We start from the raw sequence: 19,628 nt of genomic DNA, 5'->3' as shown, positions 1-19,628 counted from the left end.
CGGGTCTAATGGAACCGATCACTTAAGGTTTAGTTTATATTTTACTAATTTTTGTCAATGAATTTATGTCATTGAAGTTTACTTATGGTTTAATTCGCATTTTATGGGTCTAATGGAACCGATTCTGGTTGGTCCGGTTTGGTCCAGTTCCCCCTTGAAACCGGGAACCGGACACCGAACCGGACCGCATGGACATTGATTCCACTTTTAGGAACCGAGAACCGGACCGACACTCCCGAAATTTAGACCGAACCGGTTTGGTCCATTTTGCACAACCCTAGTTATTTCCGCGGAGCAATATTCAAGTAGAAGTCAATCATGTGTCTCAAATGCCATTAGGTCTTTCAAATACAATAAAAATCTCTCGAAAACCTTTTTTTTCTGATATTTCATCTTAAACAACGTGTGACATTAATTAAGGAAACAAGTTTCTAACATAGAATACAGATAAGGGTGATCCCATGATGTTTCCTTTCGCGAGATTTTTGAAACTATTGCTTGGATTGGCATATCTACATCGACCTAACTAGGGAAGTAAGTTAAAGTCTCTCCTCCAACACCTCTGTACCATTGTCGGTTTCCTTCTCTTGATAGCCCTCCTTGCTCCGAGCACGCACCCATTGGAAAGTTTGTCGCCGCCCGCCGCAATGCCGGAGTCCCTGGACGACTGGAGAGAGTTCTTCCGAAGGACGGATGCCGACGTCTTCGAACTCATCGACAGTGCCATTGCGGTAGCCGCCCTTGATCGCCCGGATGATTTTCAGTTGCGGAGAGTCCGCATCATGGAAAGTCTGTACTCGGGCGAGACGGGGCGGCACGCGGCGGGCAATCAGGTCGGGTCGTGCGATGCCCCGAGTAAGGAAAGCAAGGCGGGTGGCGACGGTAGGGGCGACGTGGAGCAAGACGTGGTGGACATGGACAAGGAAAGCTGCTGCAGCTTTGGAGAGGCCGAGGCATCCGCTGGTGAGGTGGACGAGCAGTCTCAAGTCGTCGGCGAAGTCCTGAGGATCAAGCAGGTCTTGGACAACAGTCGACACGAGGTCAATAGCCTCTATAACTCCGAATCAGCACCATCTTTTTGCATGATCATCCGTTCTTACTGATTTCTTGTCCGTTCTTCGTCATCGATTTCGAATATACATAAATTTTCGACGACAGGTCGCGCGCATGTAGACTGATAACGGGTCACTGCCATATTGATCATTGAGAATCTGAGAGCACGCGTAATCTTAACTTGTTTTGTTTCTCGTTACGACAGTCCGCTTTGGCGCTGTGCGAATCACTGCGAAGACTCTGGTCGATGGCTATTACTCTGGATATCTTGGAGGTTTGAGTAGACTCTTTCGTATAGAGTTCCTCAAGCACATTGCCAAATAGGCTTTCGAGTATCTTGCTTGTGATCTGTTGCACGATTTCGCTTGTTGACTGTTCAGCACTAAAATTCTGACCATCTGCAGAGGACTAAGATCGGGATAAGTGTCAACAGTCTCCGTAGAAACTGCGGATCGAAGCAGATTGCTCAGCTTGCGGACAGCATCACAGTGTATGGTGTTCCTTATCATTCTCATCCCGCGTGCAAGACCGAATTAGCTTTCGAAAAAGACGACATTTATATTGCTGTCACACGGAGAAATGAAACAAATCGCTCTCGCTGACTGCTAATCAAGCACATCTTTTCCATTGCTGAACATCAGAGATCTTTAGAGTCAGTTTGCACCGATAATCGATGATCATTTCTCGGCAACTGTAGATGATTTGGCCCGGTTCTCGGATTATCCGAGATAGAAACACCCATGTTTTGCATACCAAATACTCGGTTGATAGTATAGGCATAGATGCTTTAGCAACTTCATTTTATTTGAGTTTTAAGAGCTTGGATTCTCTTATAGTAGATCCAATTCGATCGTCCTACTGGACAAGAAACAGATATCAACTCACTTCTTGATTCTTTTCATTGCAGACAATGGAAGGCCATGGTGGATGGTGATGGAAGTAAGCAGTCTCTTAGAGCACATGGCTTTTTAGGTCTGCTGTTGCTTGCTATGCCTTAACTGTGAGCTGAACTTTTCTGTGCAGATCCTTGGAAAATTAGGGAAACGAACTCTGCGATCCAGAAACCGAAGCAGCAGCAGCTAGGGGTTGTGAAGCCCGGCAGATCCTCGCAAACTGGCTCGAGGACCGCCCCTTCTGACGAGATTGCGGCTGAGAAGTTTGATAAGGAAAGAAAGGCTCGACCGGAAAAGCCGTACGAAGTCGCCATGCACAACAGACAACTCACCAGCCAAAAGGATGTAAGTAGGAACGGAAGTTTCTGAGTTTTTGGGTTATCCTCGCAGCAAGAAACTAACTATATGTCTCTGTTCACTCGGAAGCTCAAGTACTTGCAAGAGGTTGCAATGGAAATCAAATCCGAAGCCGCCAAGAGGAGGACCCAAGAACGATATCCGCAAGAAGGAAATGGTTAGTGACTCCAGCAAATAAATCTTGCGATTACACTGCTTATTTAGCAGTTGTTAATTTACTATCATCCTTCAGCAAGGATTAGTTTAGTCTTCATTATCCAGAAAAGAAACAGGTACCTAGCCCCCGCACCTGTTTTGTTCACGAAGAAATAAGAGTTTTGCTTGGAAAAGGTGTATCGTTTTGGCAAATGGTTGAACACGGCTATGCAGAATATTGTCTAGGGATTAATGGTTACTACAAATGGAGGATTTAAAGGTTTTCCATGTACTCTTGAATCTTTCGGAATCACGCAATAAGTCTGGTGTTTTCCTGGACAGCTAAGAAGCAGCAGGCCATACAAGTTTCGGACTCACCCCATCTCCCGAAGCAGGTGGCGAGCGATAAGGCTCAATGCTCGAGCACCGAAAAATCTCATAAGCAGCGGACGAAGGGAGAGCGCTAAATCCCATGGTTGTGAAGAACAATCTTCCGAGGGCTTCTCCATTCTCTTCTCGATCGGTGGAAATTTTGGTAAAATCTGCAGAGACAGCAATCTTATTCCAGATGGTATTGACTCTACATTCTGAAATTCAGATGACTGATGAGAGTTGCATGTGGTTATCCTCTTTATCAGCTGAAACATGTTGGATGTGTAACAGTTACCTCGTAAGTCATGAGGGTACAATGATCTGTTTGCTAGTAGGAAGTCGAAACTAGCTATGAGTCACTGTTAATTTATTTCCTACAGCCTTATGAATGTTGCTACAGGATTTATACATGCTAAGGAGGGAACCGCGTCCACAAATCCTGCAGATGCATACAGAGACCACATTTTGGATTTAAAATCGAACTCCGGATGATACCATCTCTGCTTGCTCCACAATCTACTCACTTAGGAAGGAGTCAATCAGAATCTAGGATCACACACATTGTCACTTTGATTACCACAGCATAAAGATATTCAATTATATGCATTTGCCGCCCACAAAGATAAACCTCAAAAATTCAAAGGTATCATCTGTCAGACATACACAGCTAAGACCAAAACACTTCATGCGCCTACACCACGACAATGTTAAGTCTGTTACAGTATAGATGGGGGGGGATCAATAGCCACCGGAAATCCTATACATATAGTCAATGGTTAAAATTTTCATCACCAGCGATTTGGTGTTAAAAGGAGAATCTCCCAACTTCCTCATCTTCGTCCTCATCTATTACATCTTCATCCTCCTCGCTGAATCTCTCAAAACGATCTACATCTTCCTCCTCTTCATCTTCATGTTCCTCATCCATCAAATCCTTGTTCTTTTCTTCTTTATCCTTCAACCCCGTGCTCAAAACCACAGTTTCTCCCCCAGTTTTCTCCATATCCTTCCGCAGCTTTTCCATGTTCTGTCTCCGGCGTTCTTCTTCCAAGCGCTGTTTCTCTGCTCGCCTCTTGTCAAGTTCAGCCCTGCAGAAATAGATATAAATGGTCATACTGGCAAGCATATCAAGGTAAGCAACAAAAAACTGAAAGTTAGTAGTAAAGATCATACTTGTAGTTCTCCATGTACTCCTCAGCACTAGCCTCAATGGTTTTAAAGAACTCAGCCATACCAGCACCAGAAATAGCAGAAACTCCAACTGATTTCAAGTTCTTATAGAACTCATCCAGCACAAGTGAAAGACTTCGGGTTAATGTAGATGTATACGAGTGATCTGAATCCAGCGCCGTTTGAAATACCTCAAAATCTTCCATCCACTGCAACACCAAAAAAGGATTTGCATTCTTTACTACAGCTGCTTGTGTTCATTGAAAAGGGAAAAAAAGATTATACTCATACGCCATTTCTTATTCCAAATTCTTCACAATTAAAATCTAGAATCTTATGAACTATAAGATATGCAGTGTACTTTACAGTGGACATCTATGATCACACGTAGCAAGGGTACCCAATACAGAAGAAGACAAAATTGGCACAACCCTGTAATTCAAAACTTCGTAAATATGAAAAATTTGGAACAGAGGGGCGACATTAATTGTTCCTATCTCTTCCTAAAAATTTTCCTCCTAGTAAATTCATTATTTACAGATGTAACTTGGTTTCTTTCACGTTTTCTGATTTCAGTTCCCTAACTATTCGGGGAATCCAAGTTTTTCAACCCCGGATCATTTCACAGCTTAAGTAAAAATATAATATGTGATTCCAATCTGATGCACATAACCAGAAACATCTCGTCATCCATTTTGATAGTACTTTGCCACTCAAATCCCAGTAGGGTAGATGGCTCCAATAAACAGCAATAAAAGAAACTTAATAGCCCCACATTTCAGGGTAAGATATGAACAAAGTCGTGCACGCAATCAAGCAATTGAACAACGAATAAACAATTAGAGAGGCATTTATGCAAGTAAGGTAGTTTCCAGCTCAAAGTCTAATATATTAGAGGAAAGAAGCACAAGGAACCTACCTCCAAAGCAAATTGGTGTTGAGCCACATCAGTCTTATTAAATGCCAACACCAAAGGCAACCTGGTTTTGTAGAGGATACTACAAGCATAGAGCATGTTGCTCATAAAAGTAACAGGGCTTTCTGATCGAGGTGTGTCAACCACATAAGTAATAACAGTAGGAAAGGTGGAAGCAAATGCTTCTGTTATAATAGCTCCGGAAGCGGACCACGTGAAAATCTCAATTTGACCTGGAGTGTCCACCAGAACATAATCAAGCTGATCTGCTCGCCTCTCAATAACCGATACAACCTGATATTTGGATAAAGAAGACACAAGATCACTATAAGTAGAAAGAAAAATTGGAAAACCAAACCAGCGAGCAATAACAGCAAACCAATATAATACAACTAATGGAAAGTCTTACAAAGCAAACACAGTTTACAATTACTCATTTCCTAAGTTTTACCTCATCAAACTTTGTGGCAAACAGGTTAAGTGATGTCAGAATGCCACCATTGGGCCCAAGATTGAACTGCTTCATCACTTCTTTATACTTCACAGTGTCTCTTATATCGATATTGGCACCAAATGGGAGGGTCATTACTGCAGGATCAAGGTTAATGACATAACCCCGGAGATTTGAAGCTTGCGTGTGGCAAACAAGCCTGTGCATAAATGTCGTTTTTCCGCTGCCTACACAATTTATATCATAAATCAGGGTACTTGCCAGAAACAAAAAAAGCGAATTTACAATTTCATTGACTTCCAGCAGCCGACGCCAAACAAACTAACCTGCCATGCCGATAACAATGATGATGACAGGCTTTCTCTTGAATGGCATCCCCAGCTGCCCGGATGACGACTCCACCATGTTCAACTTCTCCATCGACTGATTAAGTTCCTCTTTCTCTTTCCCCTTTACCTTCAAACAGCATCGAAAGTAACAAGGACCCATTAAGCCGAAGAAAACGTATAATCTAACTACTGAGCCAGACGCCCGAAAGTCTTGCGGATACGCAACTTACAAAAACTAGTGCATGTAAAGAACAACAACTCGTAAAGAACAATGCTTGCTCCTTTATTTGCGGGGCCAAACTATTCACGGTAACTTTGAAAATCACAACTACACAACAAAAGGAGCGGAGACGAATCGCCTGTACCTCCGCGCCCGAAGAGTCGAGGGTGTCCATCGGCACGGACGCGCCTTCTTCGGAGGACTTGACATCCATATCCTGAGCACCGGAATCAACATCCATTATCCGAAAAACCGCTGCCGCCGCCGCCCGACCTAGCTTCCGGCAATCTCAAATGATCAAAAACCAAAAAACGAACACCCCTCGGGGTCATCGCAAGCGCTCGTAGAACCTACCGGAATCAGCAAACCCCCGACTGCTAATCGAAAAACCCTAAACACATCGTCCCTTCAGCTTCAGGGCGACGACGTACCAGGAGGCGGAAACCACCGAACGACGAGGCGATTTTCGTCGACCTCGCTCCCGCCGGAACGCGCACGGCGAAGCTGAGGGAGAAGGAGGGAGCGGGTCAAGCTTTAGTCGAACCGTTTCCGCGCCGGAATCCGCAGCTCCGCCTTCGAGCGAGAGGGTTTTGGCGAACGTGCTTCGTTTTCGCGAGGGTTCTACTGAGCGTCGAAGACGAAGAGTAAAGAAAGCCCTTTTATGTCCCCCTCGCGGCGACGGTCGTATAGCCCGAAAAGCCCGACCGGCCCGCATGTTTTCGGCCCGATTTCTCGAAAAATAAATGATTGAAAAAAAAAGTTTCTTAATTTTATATTATTTATAAAAGTAAATACACGTTAAATATTCTTGTTAGATATAAATTATTATCGATGATATAAACATATCTATTTGGCTTGATTATATGGAATGACATAAACTATCATTTTCGAAAAAATTATTTTTTAAATTATTCATTTTTTTTTTAGATGAATGAACATAAATGGACATCTGATTGACTGTCTTGAATTGCTAGGAGAGGGCCAACAGAAGTGGCTCTAAATCATTTTTAAAGGGGTTGTTGCGAATGTAACCTTTTTTCTTTTCTCTTTCAAATTCTGATGATTCTGAAGTAGTGTAATTTGCTTCTTCTTCTTTCTTTATGTTTCACGTACACTTTACTTTCCATAAGAAGCCATTATTGACGTGTCGATGCTTGTATGGTTGGAAGCTAGTAAAAATCATTACTTTCCCAATTTATTGGTGTAATCACATTTCATACGCAAAACATATTCGATTCAAAACGATTATGAGTTATCTTATAAAATAAAGAAAACAGAATACCCAAATTAGGAATTTCATTTCTCTTGTCAAAAATAGGTTATATTGCTTGGAGAAAATTCTAAATTCTTGTCATTGCAACTCGTACCATCAAAATATTGAGATTTCTTTGTAGATTGGTTTTTCGGTTCGCATGGAAAGTCGAGACTTCCTGAGTGCAAGTGAAGGTACAATCAAGAAAGTGACCCCGAAGCATCGACTGAACGTCCATAGGGTCCAATTTAAGAAACTCTTGTCAATACCAGTATCCTCACCTTCCAGCTCGTCTTTTTTAAGTGAAATCCCGACTTATAGATATTTGACTAATCTCATAAATCAGGTAAGACCCGAGTGAAAGAATATTTATGTATATCTCTTGAAAGAGCTGTCAACACTCGATTGTATCTAAAATCGAGCATGTATTCCGTGTCCAATTCATACAGACAAAGCCCGTTTTCTTAATCGCTAAGACAAACCGAACTCGCCTCACCGAACTCGAGCACAATTCAAGATGTTTCCTAAATGGCATAAGCAAAAGTGCTGGAAACCCAAAACAAAGCTGTTCGAATCAGAGCAAATGACCATGTATACCGATTCCGATCACTCGAAAGCAGATCATGCAGATTTGTCAAGATACACAGCTTAAATTCTGCTGCACTGGTGCTACAGAGATGAGCACAAAAATGGCCTTTTCTATCCTAATCCATGGACGCATTTCCCACCTTGCCGATCTTGAGGAAGACCGGGAACTTGACGACCTTCTCCTCCTCGCCTTCCTCGCTCCAGGCCCTCTCGTACCTCTCGACGGCGTCGCCGCCCAGAAGCTCCACGCCCTCCTCCTTCGCCTTCAGGTAGGGCGACGTCGACCTTACGAAGGTGAGAAACTCGTCCAACCCCATGGCTCTCTCCGCCACGAACCGGACCGGGCCCGTGTCCTCCATCCCATCCACCGGCTCGAACGGGAATTCCATGTCCCTGTACTCGTCGATCACCAACTTATGGGTCGGGCTCCAGTACGGGTTCAAGTCCATCGAGTAGAACTCCTCGTAGATAGAATCGACCGGGCCCGTGACTCTCGGCATCGTGTAGCCCCACGTGGCGATCACGCCGTGCGGCTTCTTGAGCAGGTGCTTCACTTGCCGGTAGAAATTGGGCCGGTCGAACCAGTGGAGGGCCATCGCGACGGTCACCAAGTCGACGCTCGATTCCGCGGAGACCTTCTGAAGTTCGGACCTCGACACGGCCGGAGAAGTGAGCTCGTAGCGGACGTTAGGGAGTTTTGGCGCGAGCTCAAGCTGCTCCGGACTCACATCCGTGGCTACGACATTCCCGTAGATTTCTGCAAGCTGAAATTAACATGCTTCACTAGTGACTTCAAAGGGGATCAAACAGCAACCGCGAATCATAGAGCGATAGTGAAGTAGACTCAATTAACCGCGAGGAACTCACGGATCGGGCGGCCTGGCCGCTTCCCGTGCCGGCGTCCCAGGCGAGGTCGTGAGACGGCGTTTTGGACGCGATGAACTGGAAGAGCTCCGGCGGGTAGCTCGGCCGACCATTGGCGTATCGCCGGGCCTGCTTCCCGAACAACTCGGCCATGCCTCTCTCGAACAGATGGAAGGAAACGAGATGGAGTTTAACCCGTTTCAACTGCGTGCTCGACTCCTTAATTATACGAGCGAGTGGTCCATCTCTGAAAGCAACAGCATCGTGTCAAATTCGTCCACTACTACGTCGGTGTCACATGTTCTTTGTCCTAGACCTTGAACTGCAAAAGCGAAATTGGAACGGCATCTGTTCCAGATTTGCTTTTGATTGATGGTCTGTGGTCAAATTAGATGTTTAATAATCAATTTGATCAAAGTCCAATTAATTATCATTGAGATAGAACGTATGCCTCATATGGGTACTCGCCAGACGAAGGTTTCGAGCTTCGCATTATTTAAATTTGCACGCTAAATTTGTAAAGTAAATCGATCTTAGTGTATGTCGAGCGATCATTGTCATGCGTTGCCCACCCTTCCGATCTTGAGAAAAACCGGGAACTTGACGGTCTTCTGGTCCTCGCCGTCCTCGGTCCAAGCCCGCTCGAACCTCTCGACCACGTCGCCGTTCAGAAGCTCCACGCCCTTCTCCTTCGCCGTCTGGTACGCCGACCACGACCTTATGTACGTGAAGAAATCCTCCACCCCCATGTTCCTCTCCGTCACGAACCGGACCGGCCCCGTGTCCTCCATCCCCTCGACCGGCTCGAACGGGAAATCGACGCCCCTGTACTCGCCGTCCACCAGCTTGCGTGCCGGGTCCCAGTACGGGTTCGAGTCCGCCGCGTAAAACCGGCGGAACACCGAGTCGAACGGGCCGTCGACCTCCGGGATCGTGTAGCACCACGCGGCGATCACGCCGTGGGGCTTCTTGAGGACGTGCTTCACCTGCCGGTAGAAATTGGGGAGGTCGAACCAGTGGAGGGCTTGCGCGACGGTCACGAGGTCGACGCTGGACCGGGCCGAGACCTTCTGATCCAGCTCGGCCATCGACGGGACCGGGGAAGTGAGCACGTAACGGACATTGGGGAGCTTCGGGGCCAACTCGAGCTGCTTCGGGCTCGTGTCCGTGGCCACGACACCGCCGTAGATCTCCGCAAGCTGCAAATCAAAACACCAACTTCCCTATTGGGGTCCAACGCGGGCAAATCGAAAAAGGCATACGGAATCGAGTAGCTCGCGAAAACTCACGGATTGGGCGGCTTGGCCGCTTCCCGTGCCGACGTCCCACGCGAGGTCGCGGGCGGGCGTCTTGGAGGCGATGAACCGGAAGAGCTGCGGCGGATAGCTCGGGCGGGCCAAGGCGTATTGCTGGGCTTGCTTCACGAACAGCTCTGCCATCTCTATCTCTCTCTCTGTAGCAATTAGCAAGTGTTTTGCTGTGCAGATTTGGTAATGAGAAGCTGTTCAACCACTGCACCTCGCAGATATAGGGGGGGAGACCGCTTGCGATGAAGCATCTTGCAGGCTTCCTTCTGCCGGGTCGTTTGTCATCTCCTCTGAATTAGTCCTCAATTTGAGTTTGAGTTGGCCAAAAAGGATACCTTAATGAAGGTTTTGTTCGAATGCTCTACGAATTGCTGATTCTCTGAAATTAATTTTTTCAAACTAACTTTTTTATTAAATTAATCTTGTAATTTACTTGAATTCTTTCAATAGAAAATTCCCGAAATTTTCGCGAAACTTAAACATAAACACGTGATACCAAAATATCATAGTGTTTGGCGATGTCTTTTGGACTGGATAAGCCCGAATATACCTGGATAAAATATCAGATAAGAAATCTGGATTATGAGGTGGGATAGACCCAGATTGGAGAAAAAAGCACGAATAAAACAATAACAATTTCCTTTCAACGATAGAGTGATGGAGTTTGGCTTCGCCAACCACCACGCAAGGACCGCCGCCACAACAGCCTATCACTCCTGACCACCGTGCAATCATCATCGTCTCCGACCAACATCGATCGTCATTGCCGTCTAGCCGAACATGGGAAAGGATTGTTTACAATTCGGAGGATATTTGAGAAATTTTTAATCACACCTTATCTTATCATATCCCAATCCAAATCCGGGTGACCAACTTATAAGTAATTTGACGTGAGAATGGCAGAGTGTTTAAATAAGCCAGTCACGGGTAGAACTCGTTTAAATGCTTGATGTTATGACTGTTGCATTATGCGATGAATACATTCCAGTAAGAAGCCCGAAAATCAATCTACAAATTTTGTACACTGTGATTTATTGCAAGATAGGATTTTGTTACAAGCGCTCCAAAGACACTTAAAAAGCAGCTAAGTAAGAAACTTTGCATTTTCCGATTCATTAACTGTCTCATGTTACGCGCGACCAGTGCTTTGAAAGTTGAGTTCTTCCTTGTATGCTTTGACTAGTATATTGGAGAGAGACCCTACTTAATATGGTTCACCTCGTTGTACTTTAGTGTGATTTACTAATGCCCAAGGACCTTTTTGTGTTTTTGGGTCACCAAAGTGGTTGGCCTAGTGGTAAAGGGCCACGGGGTTTCCGTGAATTCGACTTGCATCATCTCAATGCAACACGCCTTTTGTAGATAAACTTCCTAGCATCTCGGTACTTATGACTCGATCTGACTATTCTGCATCGACACGTGACTCTTGTAACGACGCTCAGACGGGATCGCTAGCGTCGACCGGTTGCCTCCCGACTAGGGGTGTGCAAAAAATCCAGGACCGCCCAGGACCGGACCGGAACCGGTGGTTCCGAAGGGGACCGATCCGGTTCCCGATTCCAATTTTTTGGAACCGGTGGGTATCGGTCCGGTTCTCGGTTCCCGGTGTGGAACTGCCCACCCGCCCACCCGGACCAGACCGGTAATATAATAATAATATATTTATTTTTTAAAATTTTAATTAAAAAAATCTGACCAAAAAAAGAATTAAAAGAAAGGAAAACGTAACTAGACACTCATAACTCTCTACTCTATTATTTCTGGACACTCATTTGATGGGTACCCACTTGATTTATGGATGATGTGGTTAATAGAACCGATCATAGTATAGGAATTGTATGGAAAGTTATGTTCTTTTCTTTTTGTTCCGTTGATCTAATGTTGGTCCACATATTTTTTTTTTATTTGTCCAGGAAAACTTGGTGGGACCGGTTCCATAGACCCGCCCAGAAACCGGACCGAACCGGCGGTCCGGTTCCCGGACGGATCCATGGAACCGACGGGCGATCTTCGATCCCAAAATTGAGGATCAACACTGTGCGAATTGATCCTAGAATTAGGGGGTGGACCGGCCCAATTCGGATAATGCTCAGCCCTGCTCCCGACCCATTCTTTAATAATGGAAACGGGGAGTGGTCAACTAAGAAGTGCAGGCAGAGAGCGTGCACGCCAAGCCGCTGCTCCCTTTTTTACGGGGCTTTTTTTTAATCCTATTGGTTCGCTTAGCCAGGTGATGTTCTATAGGATGGGAAGTCACATCATAGGTGACGTGGTATGAAAGTTACTGATTCTTGCACAAATTGAGTTTGTCGTCCACATTATTTTGTTCCTCATCTTTTATGGGTTAGGTAAGTGCACGGTTGTCGCACGGCTGCTGAAGTCGTCTCCCCCCATTTGGGAGGAAATTGCATGCCCGTGTACTTAATAATATGATAAATCTCGCGTAAAATTCAGGATTAATGTTACGAAAAATCTCAAATTAGTATATTCGTGACAAATTTACTCCAAAATAATTTTTTGATAATCAAAAATCCCGAACTGGTACACCTGTGACAAATTTATCACAAACTAATTTTTTAACCACAAAAAATCCCAAATGATACATTTGTGACAAATTTATCCACCGTTAAATTGGATTAATATCACGAAAAATCATAAATTGGTATACCTACGATAAACGAAGGGTAAAACCCTAAGATGGTACACCAGTCAATTGCCATATGTCATCCAACTCAGAAATTTGATAGTAAAATTTAACGGAAACCAACGGAAGGTAAAATTATCACAGGTGTACCGGTTTGGAGTTTTTGGTAATCAAAAAATTAATTTGGGGTAAATTTGTCACAAGCATATTAGTTTAGAGTTTTTTATGATATTAATCCTAAAATGCATGATCAAATTGGTATCATGTTCTCATGAAAGAAAGAATAAGTGAATTCTATATGTCCTTGATTTCAGACGCGTTCAATCAAATTAGGTCGACGAAATTTGAAGAAAAAAAAGAGAGTTGTCGATAACATCAATTTCGCACAAAAAATCTCAGTAACAGTAAAGGGAGCGAAAGAGAAAAAAAGGGACGAAAGGTGGACGGCAAGCCAATAAATACACTCACGATCTGGAAAGACCACCTCACAATGTCACGTCTCTAAAATTAGAGAACTCCGGTCTATTAAAGTAAGTATAAATAGCCTAGAATCGACCATTTGCGGTAAGAAGCATTTGAGATATAGATTTAACCATTACTCCGTTAATTTCATGCGGGTGTATGCGAGAGATTGGACAGAGTCATTACATCGCACGGGAAGAAACAGGTGCGCGATCATACCTTGCGCAAAGCGAGGCAAGATAGAATAAGGGTCGATCATACACACTCATGAGGATTCAAGAGATCGAGATCGAAAGAGAGCGAGCGAGAGAGATAGGTGCAAATTCATCGACATAATTTGACAACAATCACCATCTCTCCTTTCTTCTTGATACGAAGGAAGGGTGACGATTTGGGCCCAGAGCAGGAAGGCTAAGCTTCAGCCCAGCCCATCAAAACCGGATGTCCAATGTCCACGAAGCTCGGCCCGGTGCAAGTCACCCCCCGCCGCCGCCGCCTTCTTCTCGAACAAAGCCCGCTCCAAACGGTGGCCGCTCACGCCCGTCAGCCCCCCTCTCGCAGTTCGACCCGGGCGAGTACCCCTCTGTTTCGGGAGCCGCAGAGCCGCGCGGGAGACGATGGAGATGATGGCGGCGCCGCCGGTACCGGCCGAGACGTACAAGCTCGGGTTCATCGGGGCCGGCAAGATGGCGGAGTCCATCGCCAGGGGGGTGGTCAAGTCGGGCGTCTTGCCTCCGTCCAGGATCCGCACCGCCGCCCACACCAACCAGAGCCGGCGCGCCGCCTTCGAGTCCTTCGGCGTCCAAGTCCTCTCCGACAATCAAGCTGTTGCGTACCCTCTCTCTGTCTCTCTCTCTGTCTCTGTCTCTGTTTCTCTCGCTCGTGGGAAGGAGTAATGGAAATGCGAAAAATCGGATCTTCGGACCAGCTGATGATAATGTAGTCGATGTAATTAGCGGCAAGTTTCGGTTTTTAAGGGAGATTGGTGTGAAAGTGCGAGCTTTACGTTTGCCATGACATATATTTGCTGCCCCGGTTCTGCCTCGGCGCGTTATGATTACAGGGTTTAGGTTAGTTACGGGAACGACATTGCCGTTCAATACTGAACAGCTCAAATCTTTTATAAGTGTACGAGCATTCGCTGTCCTAGCTTTGCAATGGGGTTTTGTATTTGCTCACGACGATATTCGGGCTGCTGCTTCGTCCTTTAGTTGCCAGCATTGGTCAGTGTAAGTTAATTGGGTGGAAAATGACAATTTTTACGTGTCTTGTCGGCTCGAACAAGTTCTCGAGCAAATCCACTTTCTTGCCCAGGTCTTTCGGACGGAGAAATCTCTTCTTCTCCATAAAAAGAGAGCGAGCAAGTTGGTTGAGTTATTGTATAACTCGCAGTTCAGCAGACCTACCAGTTTTCCTTTTCTTCTTTGTGGATGTGAGACATGAGTGGACGTACATTTGCAAGTTATTCTACCTCCTGGAGTTTCTTGATGAGTTGAATCTTGATAAGCTTGTTCCCCTTTACCCTCTCCTTCTAGATAAGAGAAACTCAAATTTTGTGAAAGCAGGTAGTTGAAGACAGTGATGTGGTCATCTTCTCAGTGAAACCCCAAGTTGGTATATAGCACTTAAACTTGTACTCTGTTGCTAGTTTGCTCCTTTGCTTGTCTTTTCATTTTCACAAATTTCAATAATGGGATGAAAGCACGTGTTTGGTCAATATGACCATAAGCCACCAATGTTCTTTAGCTTTGAGATGGTAGCAGCCAAACATGTAACATGTGATTTCACAACATGTTAGTTCATCTCAGTTTTCACCAGATTTTGGATGAATTGGCCTTCACTTTTCTTTATCATAACTTTTGCAGTGATGATTGCATGCTTTTCTATGACATATTCTCACCATAAAGGGATGATTAAATTCTGTTGATGACCGTCAATGGTCCGCAGAAATTAAGGATGACGATTTTCTTCTGTATTTTTACTAAGTGATGATAAAATCTGGAGGGGGATGTTTCAATTGATATTTGATTTCAAAGGTAGAATGGATTTTGGTTCTAGAGGTCATGCATCTTCCTCATTGCTGAAAATGTTACTTCTAGTAGAAATTATTTGGGATATTTTCAAATTAACTTTCGTTGTTCTTTCTCTAGTTAAAGGTGTTGTCTCCCAGTTGAGGCCACTACTATCAAAGAAGCAGCTTTTGGTCTCAGTAGTTGCCGGAGTAAAATTGAAGGATTTACAGGTATTTGCCCCCACTGTCTTTTTTATCAGCACCATGTTTTTGGTTCTTGTCTTAAGTTTCATGGTATGGGAATGTCTTTTACAATGCTAACGAGGATTAGAGGCTCTTACACAATTCACATCATTAAATCCATGAAAACTGCATCTCTGCCATCCTTATTTCCTCCACTACCATTTTTTTTCATTCTATAATATGACTTTCTTGGTTTTAAAGAAGAAATTGGAATTACGTTACTTCAATTTGTTATATTCATTCAATATGTTGTCCAGGGGTCAATTTCTCATATAAGCAATCTAATTTATGTCCTTTGGAGCCAATTTTGTGAATTTAGGCGGTGCAACATTGACCATGGATTAACATTTTTTTTGTCGGTAATCTTGATTTATATTTAACAATGCTTAGGAATACCTCAATAATGGGATGGGGTTTTCAGTGTAAAATTCTGTGCGGCTTCTTAAGTAGAGTATAAAAATGATGCTAGGTAAAGAAACAAATGGTTCAGGTATGTTATGTTAATGTTTGTAGTTCTCCAGATGGACAGCCGATAGTTGGGATGGTAAACTTTTTCTAATGAAACTTTGACTCTTTGAAGAATTCTTATTTAAGGAGCCTTTTCTACTATCTATCATTTTGAATTGAATACCATAGTCGGGGTGTCCGCTGTTAATTCCTATTTCATCTAATTTTTAGAATTGTCCGTTTTTGAACTGTCTAGAGTGAGTATGCTTTTCTTTTTTCTAGGATTGGGCTGGCCATGATCGATTTATCCGTGTGATGCCAAATACTCCTGCTGCTGTTGGGGAGGCTGCATCTGGTAATGTTTATACTAGTTGTTTGCTGATCTTTAACTTGTATGCATGGAAAGCCAATGTTGTTTTGGCCTTTGGACGTCTCATATAGAACTTTGACTTTTTTACCATACATGTCTCTTGGGATGATACATGCTTTCTGTTCTCAGATTGTGTTGCTTCAGCAGAAAATTGAAATTCCTTTTACATTGCAAATTGTTGATTTTCTTCCATCATCTTCTTATCCTGTCCAAGACTTGGTCGCTTCCCTTCAGCTGCAGAGATAAATAAAGCATTGAACCCTCTTGAGTTGATGTTATTAGTTGTTAAGTTCCACAAGCTTGATTTCGTAATATTGAGTTTTAATCCTGAGTATCTGCAATCAATTGTAATAATGTAAAGTGAAGGGCTTCCTTAGTTGAGTTAACGTTGCTGCGCTAAGTTATTTTCAAATTACCATAGTTTATTAATATGAAAATGTGCAAAATAGATGAATATTTGTTTGGATGTTGAGGTTTCAAGTGTCATGAGAATTATTTGGATGCTATCCTCTCATTAATCATCACGAAAGAAGAGGATCAAGTCATCAGGTGTCCATGATTCTTGCGGTGCTAAGATATAATTCATGGCACTGTTGTGATGTTGTCAGGATGGATTACTCTTTCTGTTATCTGTTCTTGTGATACTATGGCAGTATAGTTAATGCAAGTGGAGTTCTGCCCTTTCATTGTATCGCTTCATTATAAAGTGGAGTTTGCTCCGATACCATATGGATTTACATTTACTTATTTTGTTAGTTTAATTTCCAAAGTGATCTTTCAGATTCAGCAATGTTATTATTGACACCTGATTTCATAAGATTGAATTACAATGATATTCTCTATTGCCCTTCATGTTGAATAGTTATGAGTCTGGGAGGAGCAGTAAAAGAAGAGGATGCAGAACTCATTGCTACTTTATTCGGATCTATAGGCAAGATTTGGAAAGCCGATGAAAAATATTTTGATGCAATTACTGGCCTGAGGTATGTGCAATAGCTTTTAAAGCATCGGTTTCCTTATACTTCTGTGAAGGTTTTGTTTAAAATCGTGGTGAGATTTTAGTTCGACTTAGAGTTTTCGTTTCTGTGTATATATGCAGCGGCAGTGGTCCAGCATATATCTTTCTGGCAATAGAAGCTTTGGCTGATGGAGGAGTTGCCGCAGGTCTTCCAAGAGAACTTGCACTGGGTCTAGCTTCGCAAACGGTTGGTCATTGTGCATAAAATCGCTTTTTTGTTTTGTTAACTAGAGATTGTGACACCTGCAGATTTATAGGCAGATGCTCTGATGCAGCCTGTGCTTAGCCTTTGAGGAAGTCCTCAAGAAATCCTCACTGGACCTTCTTTTGAGATGGAATCATCATCCTAATAGATCTTACTTTGTTATTGGCATGAAAAAGAGGATTGACTAATAGAATTGCTTTCTCAAAGGCTTGGGCCTTTTTCCCTGGCCGGGCGGCTTTTTTGTGTTGCACGGCGTGATTACATATTTAATCTTCTCCACTTTCATTAACTAATATTTTTTAAGGGAAACATATAGAAGACTTATGTTTGTGGGTTACACATGTAGAATGCTCTGGCTACTCCAATAATTATAGTTACAGAAAGTGCGGGTCTAATTCCACCCGAGAATAACTTAGTTTACAGCCTTTTGAACTTAGTTTACCAAAGGCCCAGAAGAAAGAGATTCCCTTTTTCAAACACGGGTATCTATCTTCCATTCCCGTCCCTCTCTCTACACCCTTACTTAAGTTTAAAGTCATTTGCAAGTAGTATTCAGTCTAAAAGTGCCACTGCCTCTTTCATCTTCGTATATTTCTTGCTCATCATTTTCTATGGATAGCTTAAATGGACATTCTCAATGGAGATGAATGTTCCACTGAGCTAAAGAACAAGAAAAAAATATCGATATCTCTTTTTGGATAGCAAAATTTGTGGGATGGTACATAATAATGAATTTGGATGAACACAGTGGACATCTAATAGTCCCATTATGCAAACCCAAATTAAAAAAAAAATTAAGCTCTTTACTCATCTAGATTAATGAAGTGAAGAAAGGGTGGTGTACTTTAGGGTTTTGAAACATACTTCTATCACATTTTCATTTTGGTAATTTGATTCATATTTCACAACAGTGCATTACATTCTACTTACCTGAGTTACCTCTACTTCCTCTCTCTACAGTCTTCCTTGCTCTTGGCTCTTAATGTATTCCACAGAAAATTCTTATCCCTTCCATTAACTCATTTTATTTCCACGAAACCCAAATGCAAAGGGTTTCTACATCATTTGACTAGATAGTTAATCTTCCTCTAGCAATTGGAGCTCGGTCAATATGATTGGCAACTATTTGATCAACTTCTTAGTCAATTCATGGATGAGCTTGTGATTGCCATTGGTAGAAATTCGGTTTGGAGATGAGCTGGTTTAAATTGAAGGAGTTTTTGGTCCATTCAACAAAAAGGTTGTGTTTTTAGCTATTTTGGATGTCGAAATAGCCCCATCCTTACAAAAGCCAGAGTGAAGATAGGTTATCATGTCTGTTATTTATACCTTTGCCCCTATACTTATCTAGAGTTCAGTAGCAGTTCATACACTCTGGCAGAAGAGTTGACAGAAGTCACATTAATACTGGATTGTGGACTGCACTAGTTTTATTCCTAACTTAACAACTTTTGCTAGGTTAAATACCTTCATCATTTTAACAAGTCTGCACAATTTCAACTTCAGAAACTTTGCTTGGAGAGATTGCCGTGGTTCCTGTATGAATTGTCTGCTTGGATTATCAGTGGCTTGAACCGGCTTTCATTCATTTTGAAGTTTCAATGTTTTGCTGCTATATTTTCAGGTGTTGGGTGCAGCATCTATGGCCTCCAAAATGGGCAAGCATCCAGGTCAGCTCAAGGATGATGTTGGATCACCAGGGGGTACTACAATTGCTGGTATTCATGAACTGGAAAAGGGTGGATTCCGGGGGATTTTGATGAATGCAGTCATTGCTGCTGCTAAGCGTGGCCGTGAACTTTCCCCTTCCTAATTCTGACTTCAACTTTTCAGGCCACATCGTATGCTTAACTCTTTCGAGAAAATAGCTCAAAAGGGTGAGCTTGGCTGTCCCTCTGATTTTGACTTGACTATCAGCTTCATTCTAGGCTAGGCTTTTCTAAACGTTCTTGTTTCAGCTGTCAGATTCTATTTATTTTCATTGCAATCCATCTGCTTGGTTTGTCTTTAACAAAGGAAGATTGCTTATGGGTGCAGCTTGAGGTCCAACTAGCATGTAGTCTTCAAGTTCCCTTTCTTTCAAGTTCTATACTATCAAGAGCTTGCGAGATCCGACTACCTAATCTTTGTGGTCATATCATTTCACAAGTCGGCAGGGATTTTCTTCTTTTGGAATGCAGACGTCCCTGTAGCTCATTTTCTCTCGATTAGGTCGAGCAGATTGATTGTGGATGAATGGTATTTGTGGCGCCCCAACCCTCCAAGCATAGGGGAAATGACTCGACCTTCCTCCTATTCAAATGATGTGGCCAACTCACACA

The 19,628-nt window shown here is 43.3% G+C and overlaps 7 protein-coding genes across 10 annotated transcripts in view; 3 read left to right on the top strand and 4 right to left on the bottom strand.

Moving 5' to 3' along the window:
- The window catches only part of LOC115683348 (mitochondrial fission 1 protein A), a 75,702-nt gene that overhangs the window by 5,864 nt on the left and 50,210 nt on the right, over nt 1–19,628 (bottom strand). The gene's annotated exons all lie outside the window — the stretch shown is intronic.
- LOC130139097 (probable mediator of RNA polymerase II transcription subunit 26a) lies at nt 648–1,655 on the top strand. The gene is made up of 3 exons (XM_056315340.1): nt 648–1,016; nt 1,259–1,327; nt 1,458–1,655. Exons 1-3 carry the CDS (start codon nt 648–650, stop codon nt 1,653–1,655), a joined length of 636 nt encoding a protein of 211 aa, XP_056171315.1.
- LOC115683347 (uncharacterized) lies at nt 900–3,044 on the top strand. 4 transcript variants are annotated; one of them, XM_056315353.1, is made up of 6 exons: nt 910–1,040; nt 1,259–1,327; nt 1,458–1,992; nt 2,077–2,291; nt 2,370–2,460; nt 2,781–3,044. In XM_056315353.1, the coding sequence occupies exons 3-6, from the start codon at nt 1,974–1,976 to the stop codon at nt 2,903–2,905; spliced, it is 450 nt and encodes a 149-aa protein (XP_056171328.1). In that variant the 5' UTR covers nt 910–1,040; nt 1,259–1,327; nt 1,458–1,973; the 3' UTR covers nt 2,906–3,044. The 4 variants fall into 4 exon arrangements, with proteins under 4 accessions (XP_056171324.1, XP_056171328.1, XP_056171325.1 ...); XM_056315349.1 differs by having other exon boundaries at nt 900–1,040; nt 1,159–1,992; XM_056315350.1 differs by lacking the exon at nt 910–1,040 and having other exon boundaries at nt 1,066–1,327.
- Nucleotides 3,358–6,169, bottom strand: LOC115683346 (GPN-loop GTPase QQT2). The gene is made up of 6 exons (XM_030607848.2): nt 6,042–6,169; nt 5,674–5,803; nt 5,348–5,574; nt 4,900–5,190; nt 3,984–4,189; nt 3,358–3,898 (listed from the first exon to the last, which is right to left on the bottom strand). Exons 1-6 carry the CDS (start codon nt 6,135–6,137, stop codon nt 3,616–3,618), a joined length of 1,233 nt encoding a protein of 410 aa, XP_030463708.2. The 5' UTR covers nt 6,138–6,169; the 3' UTR covers nt 3,358–3,615.
- On the bottom strand, nt 7,650–8,818 carry LOC115683350 (uncharacterized). Its single transcript, XM_030607853.2, has 2 exons — nt 8,604–8,818; nt 7,650–8,500 (listed from the first exon to the last, which is right to left on the bottom strand). Exons 1-2 carry the CDS (start codon nt 8,751–8,753, stop codon nt 7,853–7,855), a joined length of 798 nt encoding a protein of 265 aa, XP_030463713.2. The 5' UTR covers nt 8,754–8,818; the 3' UTR covers nt 7,650–7,852.
- Nucleotides 8,996–10,186, bottom strand: LOC115683351 (uncharacterized). Its single transcript, XM_030607854.2, has 2 exons — nt 9,890–10,186; nt 8,996–9,799 (listed from the first exon to the last, which is right to left on the bottom strand). The coding sequence occupies exons 1-2, from the start codon at nt 10,037–10,039 to the stop codon at nt 9,158–9,160; spliced, it is 792 nt and encodes a 263-aa protein (XP_030463714.2). The 5' UTR covers nt 10,040–10,186; the 3' UTR covers nt 8,996–9,157.
- Nucleotides 13,527–19,430, top strand: LOC115683349 (pyrroline-5-carboxylate reductase). The gene is made up of 7 exons (XM_030607852.2): nt 13,527–13,840; nt 14,579–14,627; nt 15,164–15,255; nt 15,997–16,069; nt 16,947–17,067; nt 17,184–17,289; nt 18,932–19,430. Exons 1-7 carry the CDS (start codon nt 13,631–13,633, stop codon nt 19,118–19,120), a joined length of 840 nt encoding a protein of 279 aa, XP_030463712.1. The 5' UTR covers nt 13,527–13,630; the 3' UTR covers nt 19,121–19,430.

Source organism: Syzygium oleosum, unplaced genomic scaffold, assembly GCF_021117445.2.
Source record: "Syzygium oleosum isolate NSW1041296 unplaced genomic scaffold, Sole_v2.1 Sole_v2.10, whole genome shotgun sequence".
NCBI lineage: Eukaryota > Viridiplantae > Streptophyta > Magnoliopsida > Myrtales > Myrtaceae > Syzygium > Syzygium oleosum.
This window is presented reverse-complemented; position numbering and strand designations above follow the sequence as displayed.